Genomic DNA, 24,906 nt, shown 5'->3' with positions numbered 1-24,906 from the left:
CTCTCTCCAACCTAAAACTTCTGGCCCTTGACAGCAACACCCATCACTTCACAGTAACCTAAACTACTTCATGATAAGAAAACTCATAGACTGCTAACGTGGACAATCATTTAATCAGGTTTATCTGGTCTCCCGGATGCAACATTGAGTCCTGGGGGCTGGGCTATAGTGGTTCTCAAACTGTGTTCTCTGGACTACCACCAGCAGCAGCACCTAATTTATTAGATGTAAATTAATTACCAATGGAGAGCTAATGAACGGGAAACTCTGAGCAGGAAGCGAATAGCCCTACTACCATTTAGATTCCTCTGGAGCTAGGCAAATAATATGATGCTCAAAAACCCATACCACAGATCTTAGTCGTAAGATCTAACCTTGGCTTCAATACTAACTAATTGTGTGTGTGACCTTGGGGAAGGAAGTTAAACTTGCAGCATCCAGGTCTCCTTTTGAAACTAAGGTGGATTCTGGTGTCTATCTCATAAAGGGTTTCAAGAATTAAATCTGAGAATATAAGAAATGTGCTTAGAATAGAATAGCCCTTGCACATTGTAAATGGTCAATTCATGATAGCTAATATGATAGGGATAATGAGAATAATCTTCATTTGCTTTCATTTTATTTCAGTTCATTTATTATGAAAAGCCTACATCCATTCATGCTGAATTGAACAGAACAGAAATCAGGGCATGGGGAAGTATAATTAATGTTATACTTTTTCTGGTTGTGTTTACAGAGAAGTGATAGGAGCTGAGGAGTGGAGTAAGTTAATTCTGGTGGAACTTTGTAGAGATGGGACCAATTTCCAGGAGTATGAAGAATTTTCTTTTCGAAGGGAGCCCATTTTTCCCTCCTGTTGAAAGTGAATCAATTCTATAACCTAGGCATTAGTTAAAAGCCCCAGGGCCAAAAGTGCTTCCCACAAATAACTGTCCACACACTATCAGTTCATTTCTTATACATCTCCTGGCAAAGCCCAGCAAAAGCGAAAAGAAGATGGATGAACTTCATAGGGTGACCCCAGGGGTCAACCAATTCAGACTGAATTCATCAATATAGACAGCAAATTCCATCCACTAATAGCAGTTTGCACAATCCCCGCCTGTTGCAAGCAAAGCATTTAACTGCACCTAGAAAAAGGCACATTCCCCACAAAGGTGCCCCAAAGTCAATACCCAGTCCTCCAGCACCACTATACTTTTACAGATAACACATTTAAAAAGCCCTCATTGGGTGCATTGCTGAAGAATATGAAACAGTGTATGTTTTATAACGATTATTATAATGAAACAGTATACGCTTTATCACCACGATTATTATTATAATGGGTTGAACAGTTGATATCCCCCAAAAGATACATCCACCTGGAATCTCTAAATTTGATTTTATTTCAGAAAGGAGTCTTTGAAGATCTAACAAAGTTAAGGAACTTGAGGTCATCCTGGATTAGGGTGGACCCAAGTCCAATGACAAGAAAAGAAAAAGGGCTGGAGAACAAAAGCAAACACGCGGTGATGATAGAAGCAGAGGTGGGAGTGACACCTATGCAAAGACTGCCAAAAGCCACCAGAAGCTGAGATGCAGGCATGGAGTGGACTCCCCCTCGGACCCTCCATAGACAATCAACATTCCTGACACCTTGATCTTGGACTTGTAGCCTTCAGAACTGCCAAAGAATGAATTTCTGTTATTTAAAGCCACCCAGTTTAATTTACATAATAATACAATTATGTAAAACTTTCTATTCAAAAAAAAAAAAACCTAGAAAAAAAATCACACCTTAATGATGAGAGGACTCCTCTGGGTGATGGAGTTGCACTCTTTTTTTTTTTTTTTCCTAAAGAAATCATTTGACTTTGTTGAATCTTATCTACATGGCCCATTCATTCATTGTCCAACAATTTGATCAAAATTAATTTAAAATAAGAAATCAACCTGCCTTAAAATGCTTTATCACTGTAATTTTCAAGACTAAAACCCAAAATTTTCCAAAATCCCTAGCAGTAGGATACATCTGTTCAACTGTTCTACCTTCCAGAACCCAGGAAAACCTATGTATGCACTCTTCCCTATGGGTTCAAATATTCCTGGACCCAAGATGATGGAGACATTCCTGTTATCAATTGCCTCCAAATTTGGGGCTTCAAGAAGTTGAGAGGAGACTGTTATTATGACTTCCAAACAACTCAGTAAGTCAACGGAGAAGCTCCAAAGGCCGAGTCATCAAGGATGCAAATGACAGGAGTGTGCTCCTGGGTGCCAGACTGTGGAACAAAAGGCTTTGAGAAATTATATGATCAGAGTAATTTCATAGTATTGTTGAAGAAAGAAAACACCTGCATTCTTATAATAAGCCCCCTGGAGGCCTAATTCCTCAGCACTCAAAGTGGAGGACCCGCTTTGGATGTTCCATGTACACTTAATGAGCCAGTTTTTAAGAATTGTGAGAGCAGTTTCTGCATCACCAAGTAGTTTACCAAACATAAAATCAAATAACACTCTCATTAAATGCCTTCCAGCTGTCAAAGGTGCTTATGTCTGTTTTGCAATGTGGTGTCAGGATCTGTAGAGCATTGGGGAACATCAGCTCAAAAGCACAGCTCCAAAGACTGGAGATCAGATTTATTTTTAGCTTGTGGACTTGAAACTGGCTGCAGAGGGGGTGCTCTGTAAACTCCCACCCTTGACCTCTTCTGTGGAGGTTTCCTCTAGGGCACATGCAAATGGCATTCTGCAGACCCCTGCCTTTCCCAAGCATACCCCCCCATAGCCCAATTTAACACCAAAGCTGCCAATAAACTGAATGGAGTGCCCTTAATGTATGCAGATCTGATGGGGAAACTTAAGTAGCCAATTTCTCACCTTTCAGACACCCTAAGAAGCTCAACACCACACGCTCTGATTTTATAGAAGCTTCACCTTTAACGTCTCATCCACAAATAAACCAACTAGCCCAGGGTTCTTAAGACATTTTGTTCAGTGTAGACAACAATCTAATCTCATCCCCAGATCACTGAAAATATGACTGTTTTCCCCAACATATAGTTTCATATTTAGACCAAGAGAGTCAAAATGCCAGAGCTAAACACTCTGTCTTGGTTACAGTACTTGTGATCTTAAGCCTCAAAGACCTGGTTTCAAATATTGACTCCAGGGATCCCTGGGTGGCGCAGCGGTTTGGCTGCCTTTGGCCCAGGGCGTGATCCTGGAGACCCGGGATCGAATCCCACATCGGGCTCCTGGTGCATGGAGCCTGCTTCTCCCTCTGCCTGTGTCTCTGCCTCTCTCTCTCTCTCTCTCTCTCTCTCTCTCTCTCTCTCTCTCTCTCTCTCTCTCTGACTATCATAAATAAATAAAAATTAAAAAAAAAAACAAAAAACAAAAACAAATATTGACTCCAGTAGTTATCACCCATGTGACCCTACAGCACATTACCTAACCTCCCTGGATCTCAGTTTCCTCCTATTTACCAAGTAGAAGATAAAATACATGGCACGTGGCTCCCTCAGAAAATTATTCCGAGGGAGCCATGTGCCACTGTATGAAAAAAGCCAATACGGCAGACCCTCAACAAGGTGAGCTCCTTCCAAAGAGCATCTCCCAAATAGGGAGGATTTAACTACTTAGATGTCCTGCTCAGCACACTTGTCCCTGCCAAGTGACAACGTTATTCTATTTTGCCATTCTTATCATCCTTCCAATCATGCATAATCTCTTGCTTCTTCAAATTAGTAGCACAAAATTACAGGTCTACAACAGGTAGTCAATAATGTAAATGAATAAGGCAGGCCAAGTGTAATGCAATAGGGAATGATGGGGACTGTGGAAAAGTTGGGCACATGTGTTCCTACCAGAAAGGAAGGGAAGAATGGAAGCCCAGAACTGCCAGAAAGTCTCATTATCCCAGAGAAAACCTCAAATCTGATTTCTTACATGAAACATCAAATGCTGGCAACTACCTAAAATTTTAAATCTGGTACCATGTCAACAAAATATAGGTAGAGGCCAGATCTTATCTCAGGAGTTCTCAGGGTATAATCTTGGGTTCAAATGTTGTATAACTATCCTTGTTTTTCATGCCTTAGAAAAGGAAGCTTCTGCTTAATGATCATGTAAGTTAAAGTATTTGGTATGGCGCACCAGAAGCCACAAACACTGACACTTATAAAGCAGGCTTGAGTAACATGAAGTACCACCTTAATGATGCGTGGCTTTCATCTTGGATATGAATTTTCATGGTCCAGGTGATAGGTGTGAGGCACAAAAAAGGTCCTTTTTTTATATACTCATCCCAAGGGCAAAATTTAAATGTCTTCTTGTTATGGTTTGCAAATTGTTTGAACAAACATCATATGCATACTTCATTTAAGCAAACAGATATTGAGGGTATAGGATTCAATTCTACCAAACTCCATTTCATCTGAAGTGTCTATGTCTGCAGGTAAGTGTGTGATGTGAATCTGCTATTCCATCTGGAATATTCATTTCTTTAGAACCTGAACTCCTACGTTGCTGAGGGTAGTGGAGCTTGGGGATCCCATCTCTTCTGGCTGAAGTTCATAAAACAAGGATCATCACATCCATTTAGCAAATGAAGCATTGCAGCTCACGGTGGGGGTGACTTGTTCTGTCACTGAATCTCGAATTCCCAGGGCCATGAACCCACACCTTCCTTCTTTTAAGATTTTTTTTTTTTTATTAGGAAGAGACAGACAGACACTGCGAGTAGGCAAAGGGGTAGATGAAGAGGATCTTCAAGCAGACTCCCCAGTCAGTGAGCATGGAGCCCAATGCAGGGCTCAATCTCACAACCTGTGAGGTCATGCCATGAACCAAAACCAAGAGCCAGATGCTTAACTAACTGAGCCACCAGGTGCTCCTACCTTCGTACTCCTATGTAGTCTTGTTACTATTCATTTCTTTTGACCACAGATGGAGCTTACATTACATAACATGTACAATGAGGCATGTTACATGCTTTATCCCATGTAATCCTCATGACAGTCTCATAAGAGAACCTCGTAATAGTATTATTCCCATTTTTCAGGTGAGAAAACCAAGAAAGGCTCAAAAAGGTTATGTTTTCAAGGATTCTTAGCTAGTAAAAGGCAGAAACAAGACTATAATCCAAGCAAAATGTCTTCAAAGCCTGTTCCTTTAATCACTCAACTATAATGTTCCCATAGAAGCCCTTAGATGCTTCATAGAAGTTCTATGACACTGCCTCACAGTATACATTCCTCCCCAGAGATCACCCCCCATGGCTCTTCCATATACAAGGCAGGTAGAAGCCTTCTGATCTCAAAGTGCTCAATGCTCTGGGAATCATTGCCTTTACAGAATGTTCCCTCTTTCCACAGGGAATTCCCTCTGGGGTTCTCATTAATGGCAGAGTTAAAGGATAACCTTACAGCTTTTTGAACCAACAGACCACAAAATAACACATTTATGAGATCCCCCCTCATCCCACCAACGTTAAACAACGAAGCATAAAGATGAATGACAATCTTTCAGCAGAATGTGAGTACCGGGCAGCCCCGGTGGCGCAGCGGTTTAGCGTCGCCTGCAGCCTGGGGTGTGATCCTGGAGACCCGGGATCGAGTCCCACATCAGGCTCCCTGCATGGTGCCTGCTTCTCCCTCTGCCTGTGTCTCTGCCTCTCTCTCTCTAGCTGTGTCTCCATGAATAAATAAATAAAATCAAAAAAAAAAAAAAAAAAGAATGTGAGTACCACTTTCAGGATTAAAGACAAAAAAAATGTATTTCGAAAAAAAAAATATGATTGACATCAATGCTCCATGTTTTCTCACTATTCATCGGGTACAAATTGTCACTCAGGGTGATTAAACAAGGATTAATTACAAGGTTGCTATACACGCTGAGATGTTTCAAAGTTTCAGCCTGAAGAACACATAAATATACAGATTTTTTTTTAATAGCAGGGGTGGAATTTGGCACCATCTATTTGGAGGACAACTTGACAAGAGCCCCACATAGTCATGCTGTAACATAGGAAAAGCTATTATCATATAATATATAATCAGGAACAATGGAAAACAACCAAAGTGGCCACAGACAGAAAATTTCTAATTCAGTGATAGATAACCCATACACTAGATTCTGAAAGCTAATAAATGTGTTAGATTACATCTTTTTGTTCTTTGTATGACATGTGATGATGTCCAAAAAAATTTCTCATTATTAAAGTATGCTATAAAAGACCACATAGAATGTATATATTCTCTGAAATCTTATTAACAAATAATAACTTTTTAAAGATTTTTATTTATTTATTCAGGAGACACACACACACACACACACACACACACACGGGGGGGGGGGGGCACAGGCACAGGCAGAAGCAGGCTCCATGCAGGGAGCCCGATGTGGGATTCAATCCCAGGACCCCAGGATCATGCCCTGAGTCAAAGGCATCCGCTGAGCCACCCAGGCATCCCAACAAATAATAATTTGAATGAATATGGGGAAATAAAACCAAGCCATAAGCAATAGGTCTCTAGCTGTGAGATCAGCAAACTTTCTGCAGAGGACCATGTCGTCAACACTTTCAGTTTCCTGGACCATGAGGGCTATCTCAGTTACCTGATTCTGCTATTGCACAAGCCACCAGAGATGAATACTAGATGAATGGGCATGGCTGTGTCCCATTAAAACTCTATTTATGGATTTAAAATGTAAATTTTATACAATCTATATGTGCCACAAAATGTTATTCTTCTGTTGATTTTTTTTTTCCTCAACCATCTAAAAATATGAAAACTAAGTTTGGCTAGTAGGCTCTACAAAAACAAGTAGCAGCCTGATTTTGTCCCACTGGCTATAGTTTGCTGACCTCTGCTCTCTGAGATCTAATTAAGGGTTTTCTTCTGTGTGCTGTAAATTTTTTTTTAAATTTTTATTTATTTATGATAGTCACACAGTGAGAGAGAGAGGCAAAGACACAGGCAGAGGGAGAAGCAGGCTCCATGCACCGGGAGCCTGACATGGGATTCGATCTCGGGTCTCCAGGATCGCGCCCCGGGCCAAAGGCAGGCGCCAAACCGCTGCACCACCCAGGGATCCCTGTGTGCTGTAAATTTTATATGTGCACGTGAGAGGATGTGTGATTTTAAATACTTCATAATAGCCATGCCTTATTTTGAAATCAGAGACAATAATATAGACATATGGGATGAACTATTAGGTTTCTTCAAGAGAAAAAAATCCTACGAAGGTGCTAGAGCTTCCATCAAACATATTATCAAATGCTACGGACATAAAGTGAGCCAAACAGTAAGTTTCTGAGTTGCTAAGGATTCTTCTCTACTTTGAGGATTCCAGACATAAACCTTGGGTGCACACACACATACACACTCACCATCTCTTTCTTCCCCCCTTTTCTTGGCATGTCAAGTGACTGAGACAGAGAGTGTTTTTCCTCCCTAAGCAAAATAATCGGTGGGAACCCATTTCTTAGCCAATTTACAGTCCACTAAAGGAAACCAGGCCGGCATCTCCCCAGATCACCACCCAAGTCATCAATCAACACAATTGCCAGGGCAACTAAGATGCTTTTCGAGGCAGTCTTGGCTGACCCAGTGAGCACTGCCTCTGGGGTGGCTGCATGAGGCCAAAGCATCCTGCCTGGAAAGGCTGCTGGTTGTCCAGAGACAAACTGCTCTGCATAATTAAAACCACCTCACATAGCTACCACTGGTCTGAGCTTTCCACGTCAGCTGCTCTTGCAAGTGCAACGCCAGGAGGCTTGTTCTAAAAGCCCGCCTTTTAATAGTCAAGTCGAATTTACATTTATCAGCAAAGCTGAAACGTTAAAGGGATTACAAGGAGCTTAGAATCCACTGGCGGTTCATTGATCTGGTCCAGCAAGCCTCATCTCCACATGCCCTTTAGAAATGGCTTTGGTCTATTCCCTGGTTCTTTGGTTGTCTTTGATTTCTGCACCAATCCCATCCAGGTTGGAGGGGAGGGGAGGGGAGGGGAGGTTTCCTCTGACTCCAAAAGGTTCTCAGAATCCTTTCTCCTAAAACCAGGAGAAGTTCTTGCATATTCCCCTAGACAGTGGTACAGACCAGTGATCAACAAACATTTTCTGTTATTGGCAAGATAGCAAATTGTTTTGGCTTTGTAGGCCATATGATCTCTGTTACAAATACTGAACTCTATCACCATAGCAAGAAAACAGCCATAGACAGTATGCAAACAAATGAGCTTGACTTCGTTCAGATAGCTCTTTATTTATGGGCACTGAAATTTGAATTTCATAGGATTTTCCTATGTCATAAACTATCCTTAATTTTTTTCCAACCATTAAAAAAATGTTAAAACCATGTATGTCTTATAGGTCATACAAAACAGGTAATGGGCCATATTTGGCCAGTGGGACTTAATTTGCCAGCCCCTGGTCCAGACCCTTGCTATTCAAAGTGTGGTCCCTGGACCAGCAGCATTAGCATCACCTGGGAGCTTCTTAGAAATGCAGAATCTTAGGCCCCTGCCTCAATCCTGTTCAATTGGAATCTGCATTTGAATAAGATGCCCTGGGAATTCACATGTAAGCCAAGTTTGAAAAGTCCTGGTCCAGACACAGAATTCTGCAGTCAGACAGGAGTTGTAGGACCATCGACTAGCCGGCTATGGAGTCTAGGCAAATTGTTCGACCCTGAGACTCAGTTTCCTTATCTATTAAAACAGATATAAATAATTGTGCCATTGCCAAGGACTGTTGTAAGTGAAAGACAAGAAAGATGTAAAATTCTTGCCTGGCACTGTCAATACTTTTAAAATGGTAGCTAACATTACAGAATCTTACTATTTTTTTAAAAATCATTTTTGGAGAGAGGAAAATGCTTATCCAGGAGTTACAAACTCCAGTCACTTCCAGTATAGGGCAGGCCATCTAAATATGTGAAGAGGTCCTTGAATGCACCTGGAATGTCAGGGACTACTGCAAGCCAAGGTCACACCCATCTGAAGGGAGACCGCTTATATGCTGCCAGAGAGCAAAGTAGGCTCCCTGCTACCACATCTTTGCATTTTTGAAGAGAAGCTGGAAACCTGGATTTTTAATGTTATAAAAAGCCCTCTTACTTAACACACTGTGCAGACCAAAGAAAATCCACCTGCAGGCTAGATGTGACCAGAGAGCCCTCTGCCTTACAACAGAGAGGTAACAAGAGAAATAAGTCACAAGAAAATGAACCTGGATTTTAAAGCTAAATTCCGGCTCATTCTCCCTAGCCAGGAGACCTGGGATAGATTATTTAACAACTCTGAGCCTCCATTTCCTCCTCAGGGAAATCACCACATCTACCTTGGAGCGTTTGGTGAGGATGAACTAGAAGTGCACGTAATATGGGGAGGCACGTCGCTCAGGACTGGGTAAACGCTCATCCTTGGCATTGCTGAGGTTTTGGCATTATTATTACTATTTTATTCATCAGACCCTAGGCATTCACAGGGCAAATCTTCACTGTAAAAATGGCTATTTTTCTCTCCCTGCTCAAACTGGTTGCAAACAAGCAAGCCCAACGAACCCCCCACTGAGCACGCTGTCTCATTGTACACTAAGAGCTTAGTTATTAATGATTTTGTTCTGGCCACAGACCATGAAGATGCCTTAAATGTTCCTCTTAATGAAAATTCCCTCTGAGGCCTGGCCACTGTGGGGTTTGCCCTAGGCTGCCCGGAGGTGCTGCTGCTTCGTGGCCAGGTCACCTGCAGGGAGCAGGGCCTACCTTTGCTCCTGCCCTAGGTCAGGTGGAGGAGAGTGTTGTGCTGGACAACTGCGAGCCTTCTGTTCCCCAAGGCATGAAAATTGTCCTAGGGTTTGCTTCCCCCCCCCTTTAAAAAGCCTACAAATCCCCACATTTGCCACCTACAGGTGCAGGTGATAGTAGAAATAGGGAAAGAGTATTCTAACTCAGGGAAAACCCACAAGCTCTAAGAGACTTCCATGGGACCTTCGGCATCTTTCCTCACACATAGAAAGCCCCAAAGTACAGAGAACAATTTGGCATACACAGTGCTAGGTGTTAGAACTCGCCATTTCTCTCTCTTTAAAGTGCACACGAGTCAGCTGGGGGTCCTGTTAAAGCTCAGACTCAGATTCAGTAGGTCTTGGGCAAGGCCTGTGATTTTGCATGTCTAGCAAGCTCCCAGGAGATGGTGATACAGCTGGTTCTCGCCCCAGGTCTGAATCAACAGGGTTCCTCCTCCTCCCTTGTTTCCTCTAGGTCTCCACTCAAATGTCACCTCCTCAGGGGGTCCTTTCCAGACCACCTTATCTAACATGTAATTATTTGGTGAATGAGGGCAGGAATCCCGTCTGGTGTGTTCTTTGCTGTAACCCCAGCACCAGCAGAGGACCAGGCACAAAGCAGGCACTCAAATATTTGTTCAGTAGAGCGATCCCACTTTGGCAGTGGAGGGAAATGAAACTCGGGGAGCCTAAGCCATTTGCTGAAGGTCACCCAGCTTGTCAAAGCCAGAGCAAGACAGCAGGCCGGCTCCTTCTGGACTTCAAAGCCTTAGCTCCCCCCACCGCACCAGAGGAGGAAGCAAAGTTTGTTTACAAGACGCTTCCTCCCCTAGAACCTTAGAGCCTTCAAGCTGGATGCAGGGACACAATTCTCTTCTACTTTTGGGAGATGTCCACTGGTGGGCAGTGGATTGGAGGGGACCACTGTGGAAGCAGAGATGCTAGAGGAGAGGCCAAACAGTTATAGTTCGGGTGCCTTGGTACTCCAGGGTAAGGAAAATTCTCTCTCTTTGGGTCAGACCAAAAGAAGCCTTTCAGCCTATGTCAGGCCAGCCTTCTGCTTCTCTTAGGGCACAACGGTCTTTCCTGGGGGCTCACAGCCTCCCCAGGCAGAGGAGTGGAAAATGAGCATGCTGTAGGTTTCAAACTGCCAAAAAGAACATTGTGCTGTAACCCAGAAATGGTTGTCCCTCCTCTCCAAAAGGTCACCAGAAAATATGCCCATGGGGGAAAAGGAGGGAGCAAAAGCAAGGAGCTGCTTCCTTTCCAGCAATGGGTGGAAATGCCATAAAAACCCCATTCATGGAGCCAAAGTGAAGCCTTTCTCCTGCCAGTGGAGAAACTGCTTCTGCATGAAAACCCATCTCAGCCTAATGAAAGGGTCTCTTTCCAAAAGAAAGGCTCCATAATGGGCTGAAAATACAACACTTGTTTTCCGCGTCACAGAATCAACTGGATTAAAACAGCTGAAGGTTCTCCAAGAAACTGTGGTCATGAAAGTCTAAAGTAACCTGGACACCCAGCAGCCTCAAACAGGCTAGCTATGCCTCCTCCCAAGCAGCAGTTGAGAGGAAGCTAAAAATAATGAACAAAGGTAGCCAATAGTTACTGTGTGCCTAATCCTGGCAAACAATGTGCTTTCCGTATCTCAATTAAACCCTACAATAATGCTGTGAGCTAAGTACCATTATTATTCCCACCTGATGGCTAGGGAAACTGAGAACCCCGGAGAGTGAGTGACTTACTGGAGGTCAGAGGTCACAGGGAAGAAAGAAGGAGCGCCCGGCCACAACCCCCACACAACCACCACCCCCACAGACCTCTCAGAAGACTCCAGAGTAGGGGAGGAGCTGGCAAGCACTCTCCTCTTCGGGCTCTGCCTTTCCCACCCTCAGTGAGAGCACAAGACAGATCAGGAAGGAAGCGGCGAGTGGTCCTGCCCTCCTGGATTGGGTTTGCCAAGTAAAGCTCCTACACCTATTCCACATTATCACCTACTTTTGCATTTGGGATGTGTCGGGGGCCAGCTCAGACCACACCTATTTGGGCTACAAAACCAGCCCTGATGGATGCCTCTTTCTGCCCATTACATATTTATAAGGTCGCCTGGCCTTGCCTCTGACACAGAAGTTATTAAATGCTGGGGAAGCCATAAGGGCTCCGCTCAGTGCCTTGAAACAAAAGGCAAAGAGGCTGCCAGACCCATATGAGGCAGGAACAAAAGCATTTAATTTCTGAAGGAGCCGGTTGGGAGTTTCCTTATAACTGGGTGCCCAGCACACATTACCATTTGGGAGAAAATAGAGAAGCGCGCACAGAGGGGTAAAATAAAATCAAAGCATCCTTTTTTCCCCTTGTGCCCAGAAACCACCCTCTTCAAAGAGCCATATGAGTGGTGGGGAAAAGGGAAAGATGCACTCATCAAAGAGAGAACATGTTATGATGTCAAAGAATATCCTCCTGTCACCGGTTTTTCCTTTCCGAGAAGTTGCCAAGAAGGATCCACCTCTTCTCTTTACATCATCAAACTGAGATCCTGCAAGCCTGCACCCCAACTTTTTCCAACCAGAGCCCCAGCAGCCAGATGCAATGGGAGGGCACCCAGATCCCGCATCTCCCAAACATAATCATTCCAATCCAGGCTGGGGCTGCCTGGAAGTCAACATTCAGGGCACATTAATAAGAAACATCTGGCCACCGAAGAGGGTTGACACAGCACAGGCGGGCAGTAGTGGATTTGTGGGTGGGACCCAAGAGCTACAGGGGCTGAATTAAAAACACAGTCGGAAAACACCAGCTAGTCCAGGGTATCCCCGGAACCCTACACTGCGGCCCTTGGAGACACTGCCATGCCCGAGTTGAATTGTTTGGGGGCTGAGCAACTTAGATACACAGAGCGTGGGTAGGAGGGACTCAAAACTCTCCCATCAGGGAAATGCAGCCTGAGCCCAGCTCTCCTGCATCCCCCAGTGTCTGGCCACCACTTCCACCTTTCGATATTTGTAGCAGATGTAGCCTCATTCTTAAAGGAACAGCCTTTGCATTCTTTCCATGTGACTTACAAGTGAGATTTACAAAAGGAGATAAATATAGGCGTTTGTGTGTGTGTGTGTGTGTATATATATATGCACATACATATTTCCCTAGTCCCCCCTCCCCCGAAGCGTTATGCCTTAGGAATCGGGTTTAATGCATCCTACCTCCATTTATGCAAGGCGAACCCGGGGCACTGGTCACCACAGGCGTTACATGGCTGGCCTCTCTCTATCCGCCCCAGTCCGGTCAACTTCAAAACAGAAAGACAACACAACCATGTTTCCAGCCCGGGGGCTCCCTCCAAGCCCCACCGGCGTCCCAGGCGGGATGACCTGCCCCTCCCACCCCACCTTATCGGATTTGACTCCCACGCTCCTGTGTGTTGTGGGGAAGGGTTGTGAACCCAGACGGGCTACCTCGGGCGTGGGCACCAAGCCACCAAGAGATGGCCACGGCTGGGGCTTTGTCTCCCCCAGACACCTAGGTCGCGGGGTCCTAAGAAACAAAAGCAAGACCTTTCTGTTCCCCCAGGGTCCCCGAGAAGCGACCACCGCGCCTTCGCCTGGGGCCAAGCTCGTGCCCTGGGAAGGGGGTAGCGCGGGGCACCCCAAAACAGCCCAAAGTCAAGTCCGCGGCGAGAGCTCCAGGAGCCTGCACGGGGGGAGCCTCGGTACCGTGATCCCGATCCGCCTTAAGGGGAAAAAAGCGAGGGAAGGGGCACTCCGGGGCAGCCCCACTCTGTGACACTCGGGGCCGCGGCTCCCGGTCCCGCTCTCGCCCCGACGGGGGATTCGAACTTAACCCCCTCCGCGCCTCCGAGCGCTCCCGCGCGCCCCGGACGCGCCCCCGCCCGCGGGCCGGCTTACCTGGGGCCACAGGTGCGCGGCCGCCGGGCGCAGGGCAGCCGGGCAGGCAGGCGGAGGCCCGGGCGGGGGGGACCCAGCCCCGCTCAGGTGGGGGACACTCACCGAGCGGCTGGAGAGTCTTTTCCGGGAGCTCCGGCTGAACATGGCCGGGCGCCTCCTGCACGCAGCGCCGTCCGTCGGTCGGTCCGCGCGGCGGCCGGGAGGGCGGGCGGGGCGGCCGGGGGCCTGGCAGTCTCCGCCTCGCAGCCCCGGGCTCGCTCCGCAGCGCGCGCCTCCCCGCCTCCCCGCCTCCCCGCTTCCCCGCCTCCCGCTCCCCCGCCCGCACGTCCTCCCCCCCCCCCCCCCCCCGGCATCCCCCAGCCTCCCCGGGTTCGCCCCGCGGGCCGCCGGCGCTCCCAGCCCTGCCCGCACCCGCTGCGCCGACCTTCTCGCCCCCCCCGCACCTGGGCCCGCCCCCCGGGGTCTTCCCTCACCCCCGCCCAGGTGGGGCAGGGGCTGCTTGGAGGTGCCCGGCTGCTGGGGCTGGGAGAGCCGGTGCGAGGGGACGGATGCGGGGTGTGTCTGTGTGTGTGTGTTAGGTTTTTTTTTTTTTTTTTTTATGATTCGCATATAGTAAAATTCACCCTTTTTAATGCACCATTCTGCTAGTTTGGGCAAATTCACACAGACCTGTAACAGCCAGCACAATCAAGATCTAGAGCAATTCCATCGTCCTCCAAAACTGTTTTAAAAGTTTGTGACATGCATGGAATGCATTCACTAAGTCCTGGTAGATGAGGAGGAGGAGGAGGAGGAAGAGGAGGAGGAGGAGGAGGAAGAGGAGGTGGAGGAGGAGGAGGACATATGCCCCTCTCCGTACAATGCCTGGAATATAGCAGATGCTCATTAAGGAACTGGTGAATCATTGCAGGGCCAGCTTGGAAGCTCCCCACCACCACCCCCCACCCGTCACGTGCCCATTCTTTTCCCACCGTTTTGGTAGCTCGTGATCTTCCCAAAGTAACTAACTTTGTGATTCTGTCTCCTTATCAATTCAGAAAAGATGTTGACAAGAGTCCCAGTCGCCTGGGTGGCACAGTGGTTGAGCATCTGTCTTCTGCTCAGGTGGTGATCCCAGGGTCCTGAGTCCCACATCAGGCTCCCAAGAGGGAGTCTGCTTCTCCCCCTGCCTATGTCTCTGCCTCTCTCTCTCTGTGTCTCATGAAAAAATAAATAAAATCTTTCTGTTTTTTAAAAAAAAAAAGACATAGGGACGCCTGAGTGGCTCAGCAGTTGAGCGTCTGCCTTTGGCTCAGGGCATGATCCTGGAGTCTTGGGATCAAGTCCCACATGGGGCTCCCTGCATGGAGCCTGCTTCTCCCTCTGTCTGTGGCTCTGCCTCTCTCTGTGTGTCTCTCATGAAAAAATAAAATCTTTAAAAAAATAAATAATACAAAACATTTATTTATTTAAAAATAAAAAATAAAAAAAAGATAACTAGAGTCCTAATCTCACAGTATTGAGAGAGATGGGTGGGCACTGGTACAGTGGTTATAGATATTATAACAGGCACAAAGGACTCATTAAAGATTAGCTGTCAAAAAAAAAAAAAAAAGTTTGCAAGCCTGAGACTTATAGGCCATGGTGTGTACTTACCATTGATGTTTCTGCTTAAATACCACCTCCTCTGAGAGAACTTCCCTGACCCCCGATTGGAATGTCTCACACACAGATGCTCCCTCATACCACATGTGGCATACACTGAAATGATCTTGCTTACTTATTTGCCCTCACCCACACTTGTTCACGTCAATGGCTCTAGTGCCTGTATACAGGCGCCTGCATGTGGTAAGTACACCACAAATATTTGTCAAAAGGAGACATTCTTGTCATTGTCAAAAAGATAATTCTCTGGGCTTAGCGTTTTTTCTGGGTGAGACATTGAAGCTGAGAAAAGAAAAGCTGTGTGCTTGGGGTAAAAGCAAAATTAGTGGCAAGGCCAGCCTACTTATATTCCAGCCACAAAAGCACAGGGGGAGTGACTCAGCTTGGATACCCGCTGCGTATCAATGTGAACTGATGATCACTGATGCCCAGAAAGTAAGGTCTGATTTGAGTTCCAGGCCAGAACAAGGGGGAGGCAAGGGAGGAGCCAAATTTACAGGGGACCCCAAAACTTAGTAAACATAATATTGAGGTAAACAATATTCTCCCTCAGTATTTTAAAGAATTGTAATTGATGCAAAAAAACAAATAAATATTTTTAATAAAGACCAGATCCTACCCTATACTTACATGTCCCTCCCTCTCTCACCTCACCATAATCCTAGCTCTGGAAAAAATACTCCAACGCTTAGCGACCTAAAGGGTAGACTTCTTTATATTGCATTTATCTGTTTACTCAACACCCTCCAGCACCAATAGAAGGTATACTTGCAGAGAGTAAATGCCATAGCTCATTCATCTCTTTATTTGCACAGGCTCTGGCTCATTTCAAATGCTTAACAAATGTTTGTTAAATGACTAAGGAGAAGTCAGTAGCTTTGGTAGAGGTGAGGGGCAGGGGTGGTAGCAATTAAAACCCCAGGTTATAATCAGTACCCGTGCAAGAGGCTCACCTGGCCTTCTCAGCAGGGCTACTGTATTCCCTGCTCAGCACTGCACTGTGTGGGGCCTTATAACTGGCAGGTGTGGGTCGGGAGGACTCTGTTCTCACTGCAGCTATTGCCTACTTGTATTTTAATTATGAAAACTGTCGGCCAAGGTCAGGAACAAAACCAATGCATTACAAGTTTCTAACAGATGGAAGGAATGTATCCCAAGGAAGCAGCATCGTCTTCAAATTCCCCGAAAGAAGTACAAGGGCAGGTGGCAATAGTCTCACTTCTGGAAGGATGTAGCTGGTGAAGGAGGTAACAATCATTATGCCTGGGGGAAAATGTGGTGGGTAATCTGGGCACTTAACTTGCTTCTCGGTTAAAGAGGAGATGCCAAGGGGCAACTGGGTGGCTCAGTGGTTGAGCGTCTGCCTTTGGCTCAGGGCATGATCCCGGGGTCCTGGGATCGAGTCCTGCATCAGGCTCCCTATAGGGAGCCCCGCCCCCCCCCCCCCCCCCGCTTCTCCCTCTGCCTATGTCTCTGCCTCTGTGTCTCTCATGAATAAATAACTTTTTTTTTTAAAGAGGAGATGCCAAGAAGATGTAAGTGGTCTCCACATGTTGTCTGATCAAGCCACATTCATGAGGCCCAATTCTACTTCCCAGAGTACCAAGTGTTTCCTTTGACACCAGCCATAAAAATCACCCCTGAAATTGGGGTGCCTGGGTGGCCCTGTCTGTTTGGGCATCCAACGGTTGATTTCGCTTGGGTCATATTCTCGGGGTTGTGAGACTGAGCCCTTCGTAGAATCTCTCTCTAAAATAAACAAAATCCAAATACAAAACAAAAATCTACCCTGAAACTAATGTAACATTGAATGTTAATTATACTTCAATTTTAAAAAGCAGTAAAACTAAAAAAAAATAATAATAAAATTGCTTTCAAATCATCCCCTGCTGGACGAGTTCCCCCTTGGTTTATCTCTTCTGAACAGGAGCTAGTTTTCTATAGGCTTATTTACACCTGAGGCTCACGTTTGAGAAGCAGTATTTTACTTCTCTAGTCAAGAACCGCTTTATCTTGCTTAGGAAGATAAGGCTTAGTAACTTGGGAAGGAAAACTCATTCTCACTGTCAGCTGTGGGTGAACTGTAGACAATTTTATTTTACTTGATATCGCTGCGTTTACCCTTCATAGAACTCTTTGATGTGTGCTCTTTCCTCATTTCTCAAGGCAGTGCAATTACTGATGGAACTGGAAGAAATCCTCATACGTGATTATTGACATGGAAAACGCCTCTGCTATCATACAAAGTGGGAAAACAAAACCAGTATATAGGCTGTTTGGCTTTAATTTGTCTTAAAACAGGCATCAAGAAACTGGAAAGAAACACACAAAAGGGTTTTTTTTTTTCTTTTTTCCTTTTAAATGTGTTTCCTATAATGAATGAATGTTCATTTTATAATCAGAAATGTAAAGTTATTTATTTGAATGGAAAAATTGTACCCTGGTGGCCTGAGGTCGCCTAACATAAAATCTGGGGCACGTATAGCAAGAAGTTGTTGGTCTCATCTTCCCTTGGTCTATACATTCTGTTTGGGCTTTTCTATTTTTTCTTATATGAACTCGAGACTATTAAGCCAGGTGAAGCCTCTGATGCCCCGTTTCTATGCACCCGCAGCAAACCTTAGGGGTGTGTACACATAGTGTTCCCTAAGATAGGGAGTAAGAACACAATAGCTCAACATAGGCTTACCCAGGTGCACATCTCTTGCTGTTAGCTACTGGAAACAATCCTGAGTGTTGCAAAGGGGGTAAAATCTCCCTGAACAGCAGCCAACACTTAGAAGATTCATGAAAACCTCTCCCTAATCAGAAGTCTACAAAGAGAATGTTGAAAAAGTGTGGAAAGCCATGGGTGGCAAGGGAGTTGGCAGGGGTGACAGGAGAGCTGGGTTCATTTCAGTACTGAGATTATAAGGGGCTTTCCTCTTTTAATCCAACTAACTCTTCTGTAGTTTACAAATTTTCTTGTATGAGCATGAGACTGACATGTATAATCAGAAAAAAATTAAGTCAGGAGGGAACTGTAATAAAGAGTGTTGGTAGGCAAAGTATTTCACAGGGCATCAAATCACCTCAAATTTATAAATATATTCTCATATACACAAAGCAAAAATATTTGAAATGAGAGAAGGTAGTACACCAAGCACCCTATGTCTTCTCTTCAAAAATCCTTGGAATTCTGCAGAGCCATTGGCCCAGCTTATCCTAAAAATTAAATTACTAAGAAACCACAAACATGTAGTTAAAGGATAATCATCCTGGCACTGTTTGTAAGAGGAAAAAGAAAAATCACAAATGATCTAAATACTTAACATTAGAGGATCTGTTAGATGAATATTTTTTTAATTTATTTATTTATGATAGTCACAGAGAGAGAGAGAGGCAGAGACACAGGCAGAGGGAGAAGCAGGCTCCATGCACCGGGAGCCCGATATGGGATTTGATCCCTGGTCTCCAGGACCGCGCCCTGAGCCAAAGGCAAGCGCCAAACTGCTGCGCCACCCAGGGATCCCCTGTTAGATGAATAATGTTGCATCCATCTAATGGAATTCTACTCAGACATTAAAAGTAATATAGAATATAGGGAAATCTGTACAAATATTGTTTCATTTGGAAAGCAGGTTACCAAATAGCAATATGCATTCACATTTGCAAAGGATTTTGACAGGAACCTCTTGTGCTTTCGAATATATATATACACATTTGAATATTGAAAAGTCCAGAAAAAAAATGAAAAGTCCAGAGACTACAACAAAAAATATTAGACTGTTATCAGCTATTTGGGGGTCTGGATTTTAAGTAGTTTAACAGTTTCCCTTTTGTTCATCTAATTTCTATAAAATAAATGGGTATTTCCTGTATAATGTGTAAATAATTGACTTTTTAAAATTCTAGAACACCAGGTGGTCCTAAATGGGAGAATATAGATGATTTTTGTTATCCTCAATTTCTGCAAGAAGCATGTATTGTTGTAAGAAACACTTCCAAATTTGAAAATACAAGGGGTTTTAAATCTGCACATATAGTTGTTTTATAAGACAAATACTACTATTCTTTTGGGAGGAGAAATTTCAGATTTCATTTCTTCACAATTTTCTATGTTGTTTTCCCTTATGACATATGTGTCTTTTGTAACAACAGGAAAATATTGGTTTTCCTTTCTGTTACTCCCTTCAGCCATTCACTTGAGGGCTTTATAATACTGTGCTCTTGGTCTCCCCAGGACCCCTATAAAAGCACAAAGATGCAAAGTTGGCTTTTTAATAATCCCTTATACTAATGTTGCAGCCTACTGTTTCCAAAATAGATTCCTAAGTGACATGCAGGAACTCCGAGACTCACAGGAAGGTCAGAAGAAGAAACTAATGCTCAGTGAGGTGATGTGATTTGCCTAGTACCTTGTGTTGTTGAGAAGTGGTTCCAGAAGGAATGAAGCCCAGCTGTGTTGTGCCAGGTTTTCATGATCGCTTACTGCCTAGGGGGGATAGCTTTTTTATTAAAGTGCTCTTTCTCTCCCTCTTTCTCTCCCCATCCTGATCCCCACCTACACACACACAGAAAAGTGTTCAGGTTCCTCAAATGCCTTGGTGTGGGAGCTGGTTACATCCAAGGGGCAAATTTTAATTCACCCAAAAGTTTGTTTGAAGGACCAGCTTGGGTCTGAGCAAACAGCGTTTTTGGGAATGTCAGTGAACAACTTCCCTCCTTGACTACCTGTTTCCCCAGATTCCCCACCTCTCTTCCCCGCTGCTCACCTCTCAAGGATGCCCTTTCCTTTCAGCACCCAGCTTGGTGTTCTGTAATTTTCCTGCAGTGCCTTCTGTGAAATAAATAGAAACCATGAAAAGGAAAGAGAAAAGAGCTTCCTGGAATCGCCTCCCCATCTCCCTGCCCCGTTATCTTGGTTTATGCCTGAGAAGCACTGTGCCAACAAGGTCTGACACAGGGGGCTGATACCTGGATGCTGAGACCTGAGTCTCCTCAATCCAAACTCAAAACTAAAGTCTCTGCCCTGCCTGCCCTTCTCAATCTGTCTGCTATTTAATGGCCCCTTTGTCCCACAAAGACACAGAATTGACACAGAATTTTATTTCTATGCTTATGCTTTATGATGGTAGAATTTGAGAGGGCTCACTTGATGGGCTTTAAACACTCACGACTACATAGGTCAGCAATCAGGACAAGGGAATGTAAGAAACCTGGCTTACAAGATCCCTGCTCTCCTGCCCTTTGGCGCTGAGCAGTGTAGAAAGAAAAGCGAGTTGCAAACCTGGCTAGACATTAAAAATGACCTAGAATAACTCTCAAGAATCCCAATGCCCAGGCCACACCCCAGGCCGGCTAAATCCCAATCTCCTGGGGCACAACCCAGTCAGGAGCATACTAAGAACTCCCTATGTGATTCCAATGTCCAGGCACAAAGCAGGAGCTCTTGCCTGTGTGACACTTTAGGCAAGGGCTTCTCAGGGCCAGCTTCTTTGGCTATGGTTTGCAACGGCTATACTTTTTCTTCCTTCCAGAAGCTGTGCCCTGCCCTGAAATTGTCGAGATAAATCTGTCAACATCCAGGTGATAGTTCATAATATACAGGGCTCCCCTCCGCTATCCAAAAATTCACTTCATGCTGCTTCGCTATTACAAAAGACTTACATTCATGCCTGTTTCCACTAATTGAAAGAAATCTGACGGTGGTTTTTGCATTTATGAAATCCTGAAAGCTTTCGTAGGGAGACTCTGCCTTGAGATAGCAGCAGAAACGTGTCTACCTACAGAGAGCAGGTCCGGGTTTCTAGAGAGACTTGTGTTCACTACGCCTGGGGACAGGCAGCCAAGTGTGGAGCAACTAGGACAGAGCCAAACTCTGCTCCAAAGGAGTAAAAGATTGGGAGAGGGACGGGGCACAGCGGTGCAGGAGAATCTCCTTATTGGCTGTGTGCAGAGGCATTCCCAGGGAGCGGTATGTCTAATGCAGATTGTTTAAGATGTTGTGCAGTGGGTGATGCAGCACCCATTCCAAGACCCAGGAATCTTACATATGACCACAGTATTTGCAGACGCTTGGCATGCCTAGATTCTGGAATGGGGCTGAGCTTCATGTCAAAGCTGGTGAAGGGCCAACTCTGAGTTGGCTTCCCATGGCAAAGAGGCAGCCTACCACCTGGGCTTCAAAAGTACATAAACTCAATCACAGCAAAACTGCTTATGCACATTGGTTCGAATTTGTTGGACCACCTGTGCTGGGCTCATAGTCCCCCGATAGAGACCCCCTGATGGAGACCCCCTGGACTGAGACCTAGATACTGCTACTAGCCAAAGCTGTCTTCTGTGCTCCAACGAGAATTGTTCAATAACCTCTGTGAGCACAGAGGACAATCAAATCCACAATGTTAATGAAAGAAAAAGAGCCTCCGATTCCACAAAAATGGCATGGATTTCACATTTCCCATTTACTCTTGGCTTCTCAACAAATTGCTTCAAAGGCCCAGAGCTGGGATCCCTGGGTGGCGCAGCGGTTTGGCGCCCGCCTTTGGCCCGGGGCATGATCCTGGAGACCCGGGATCGAGTCCCATGTCGGGCTCCCGGTGCATGGAGCCTGCTTCTCCCTTTGCCTGTGTCTCTGCCTCTCTCTCTCTCTCTGTGACTATCATAAATAAATAAAAATTAAAAAAAAATTTAAAAAAAAAAAAAAAACAAAGGCCCAGAGCTAAGTTATCATTTCAGGTGAGGCAGAGATTTCGTGTTTTTTATAACAGCTTCATCAAATGGATCTGATTTTTCAAGGTTTCAACTAAGTGGCTTCCCTTACATGAAATTTCCATGATGCTTTTTCCTTTTTCTTTCTTTTTTTCCCCTCAACTAGCAGCCCCTCAAAACCAAATCTGATTTAATATCCTGATAAGACCCTTTCCAGATTCTTTCCAGCTGGGAAAGTTGCCTCTTTTGTCCAGCCCAGCGGTTCTGAGCCCTGGCTGCGCCTGAGAATAACCTAGGGAGTTATTTTCTTTAATATGTCACGTCTGGCCCCATCCCAATCAATTAAATCAGTATTCCTGGGGTGAGACTTGACAATGGATAGTTTTTAAAGCTCTCCAGGTGAGTTTAAAGTCTAGTCAGCGTTGGAAACCCCCAACCCATCTCTTTTTCCATGATTTCTGTACTCATCTAACTAGGTTCCACTTCGGGCTGCCTATCCTGCTTACCCCTATCCTCCCTACTCAAAGTAGACAGGGCATTTCATCTAGGGAGGAACCAGAAGAGAGAAATAGAGCAAGGCAAGACCTGAATTTCTTGCTCTTCAAAGGTGATGTCAGGGACGGGCAGCTTTGAAATTACCTGGAAATTCAGAATCTGCATTTAAACAAACTCCCCAGCCGATAAATGCCTATCAGACTCTGAGAAGCACTGTAGTAATTAGCACATACACCCACATCCTCACTACAGGACCACCCAAAGGCCCCTCCTTGATAGGCCAGGCTTGGAAATACGTGCTCCAAACTCTCAGTCTCCCAAAGTACTGATTCTGTATGAAGCCCTGTCCTCACTGCTTTTGTAGTGGGTTCATTTTATTTCTGCTACAGCTCTGTGGGGTAGATGTATTATTATCCCTAAGTGAAAGAAAACAAGCCTCAGAGAAGTGAAGTAACTCGTCCAAACTAGTAAGTAACAGACTTGAAATTTTGGTAGAGGTCTGTTTGGTTACAAAGCTGGTTCTCTTTACAATAAAATAGGTGCTCTGGTGCTTTGCCCAGAAATGGGTTGGCACACAGAGTAGGTGAAACAGCATGTGCCATCCTAGCCCTTCTTGCTTGGGACTGAAGCCTACAACCCCAAAGAAAGAGAGACCAGTCATCCTGCTCCAGTGAGTCACCATCTCACCTTAGAAAGGAACGAAAGGAACGTTGAGTGGCATGCACAGCCCCACTGAGGAAGAACCCCCTCACCCCCCAGAGAGCAGTCTGGCCCCTTTCTTGGCGGAATCCTCTTGGACATGGAGTCATTTCCTCTTCAGCAGAGAATCTGATCTCTTGAGTATTAAAACTTACACTTTTCTTTCGTGTTCTCCTCTTCCAAGCCAAAAAATCATCAAACCAGATGGCCCTTTCTCTGTCATGTATGGGACATGCACAGTTTAAAATGGTTGTTAAAAAAAATTGGCAGTGTTGAACAGAACTGAACCTTCCTACCTAGCTTATAGCTGGGATCAGTATGTCCAAGCCACTAATGAAGCTACTTACTCTCTGGCTCACGAAAGCACTTCTTTCATCTTTTAAACAGGATAATTAACACCACAGACTAGGTTAAAAACTAGATCTCAGTAGAGGCCTTCCTTCCTTGGCATTCCTTAAGCTTGTTAAATGGATGAGTAGTAGACTGAATTGTCCTCTCTTCATAAAAATGGTTGCCAGGACGTGTGTCTGTATAACTCAGGGCTGCTTAGCTAGTCAAACAGTAATTCTCACAAGCTGTCTGTAGAGCTGTTATTTCTTGCTCACATCACAATCCAGGGCAAGTGGAGCAGGAGAAGGAAGGGAGAGGTGTGAAGAGAGGGGAAGGAGGTGCTCTGCTCCACCCAGACCTCAGGCTTCTGATCTGCCATCTTGCAGAACTGCACTATCCAATAGGACAGTCACTAGTTTTATGTGCTATTAAAACTTACCAAGGTTAAACATTCACCTCCTCAGTTACACTAGACATATTTCCAGTACACAATTACCACATGGGATGAGACGCTACTATATCGAACAATGCTAAATAGAAGTTTCCCATCATTCCAGAAAGTTCTATTGGACATCTTGCTCTCAACTTCAGAGTCCTCCACTGGGTTGTTTGTATCTTACAGGCAAAGAAGAGGAGAGTATGGAGGGTTAGTGAGGAGTACTCAAGTAGGATGTGGGGAATGGTGATGTGTTTCCCCTTAATTCCATCAGCAAAAACTCAAGATTTGGCCCACCTTACTGCAAGGAAACTGGGACATGTCGATTAGCTTTGTGCCTAAAAAGAAGCACAGACCTGGGTGAGCCCTTGGTAGCCTTGTCCCAATGGCCTTATCAGATGTGCAATATTCCATTCCTTGTTATTCTAGTAGGATAAGCCAAGCTCCTAAGGAACATTGCCTTACTCTTGGTTGTTGTTGATGTAAATTCTTGGTAAAGAATCTCTTCATTACTTACAAAACAGTAATGAAGGTGTTGGTGAAGATTGACTCTTAGGTCTACAGTCAACCATGTCACTTGATTTTTTTTAAATTTTTTTTATTAAAGATTTTATTTATTTATTCATAGACACACAGAGAGAGAGGCAGAGACACAGGCAGGCTCCATGCAGGGAGCCCGATGTGGGACTCAATCCCGGGTCTCCAGGATCACACCCCAGGCTGCAGGCGGCACCAAACCGCTGCACCACCGGGGCTGCCCACGTCACTTGATTAAAAAAGAAAAAGCCTGGTGACATTGCCCAGTGGCAAACCATGTGGAAAAAATACTCTGTTGTTTCATTCCAAATCAAGGTTGGTGAACTTTTTGTGTAAAGAGCCAGATAGTAAATATTACAGGTTGTATAGGTCATGCAGTGTTTATCACAATG

At 45.0% G+C, this 24,906-nt stretch overlaps 1 protein-coding gene across 2 annotated transcripts in view; it reads right to left on the bottom strand.

The window, feature by feature from the left end:
• Positions 1 to 13,853, bottom strand: part of PRICKLE2 (prickle planar cell polarity protein 2) — a 325,226-nt gene extending 311,373 nt beyond the window's left edge. Inside the window, exons 1-2 of one of the 2 annotated variants that reach the window (XM_055343591.1) lie at positions 13,783 to 13,853; positions 12,979 to 13,064 (exon numbers count right to left, since the gene is read on the bottom strand). In XM_055343591.1, the coding sequence (XP_055199566.1) occupies positions 12,979 to 13,064; positions 13,783 to 13,824 (128 nt within the window). In that variant the 5' untranslated portion in view covers positions 13,825 to 13,853. The other variant, XM_055343595.1, reaches the window with a different exon arrangement.
• Between the last annotated feature and the right edge of the window lie 11,053 nt (positions 13,854 to 24,906).

This window comes from Nyctereutes procyonoides, unplaced genomic scaffold (genome assembly GCF_905146905.1).
Source record: "Nyctereutes procyonoides isolate TBG_1078 unplaced genomic scaffold, NYPRO_anot_genome, whole genome shotgun sequence".
Taxonomy (NCBI): Eukaryota; Metazoa; Chordata; class Mammalia; order Carnivora; family Canidae; genus Nyctereutes; species Nyctereutes procyonoides.
Note: the sequence above shows the minus strand (reverse complement) of the source record. Positions and strands in the feature narration are given on the sequence as shown.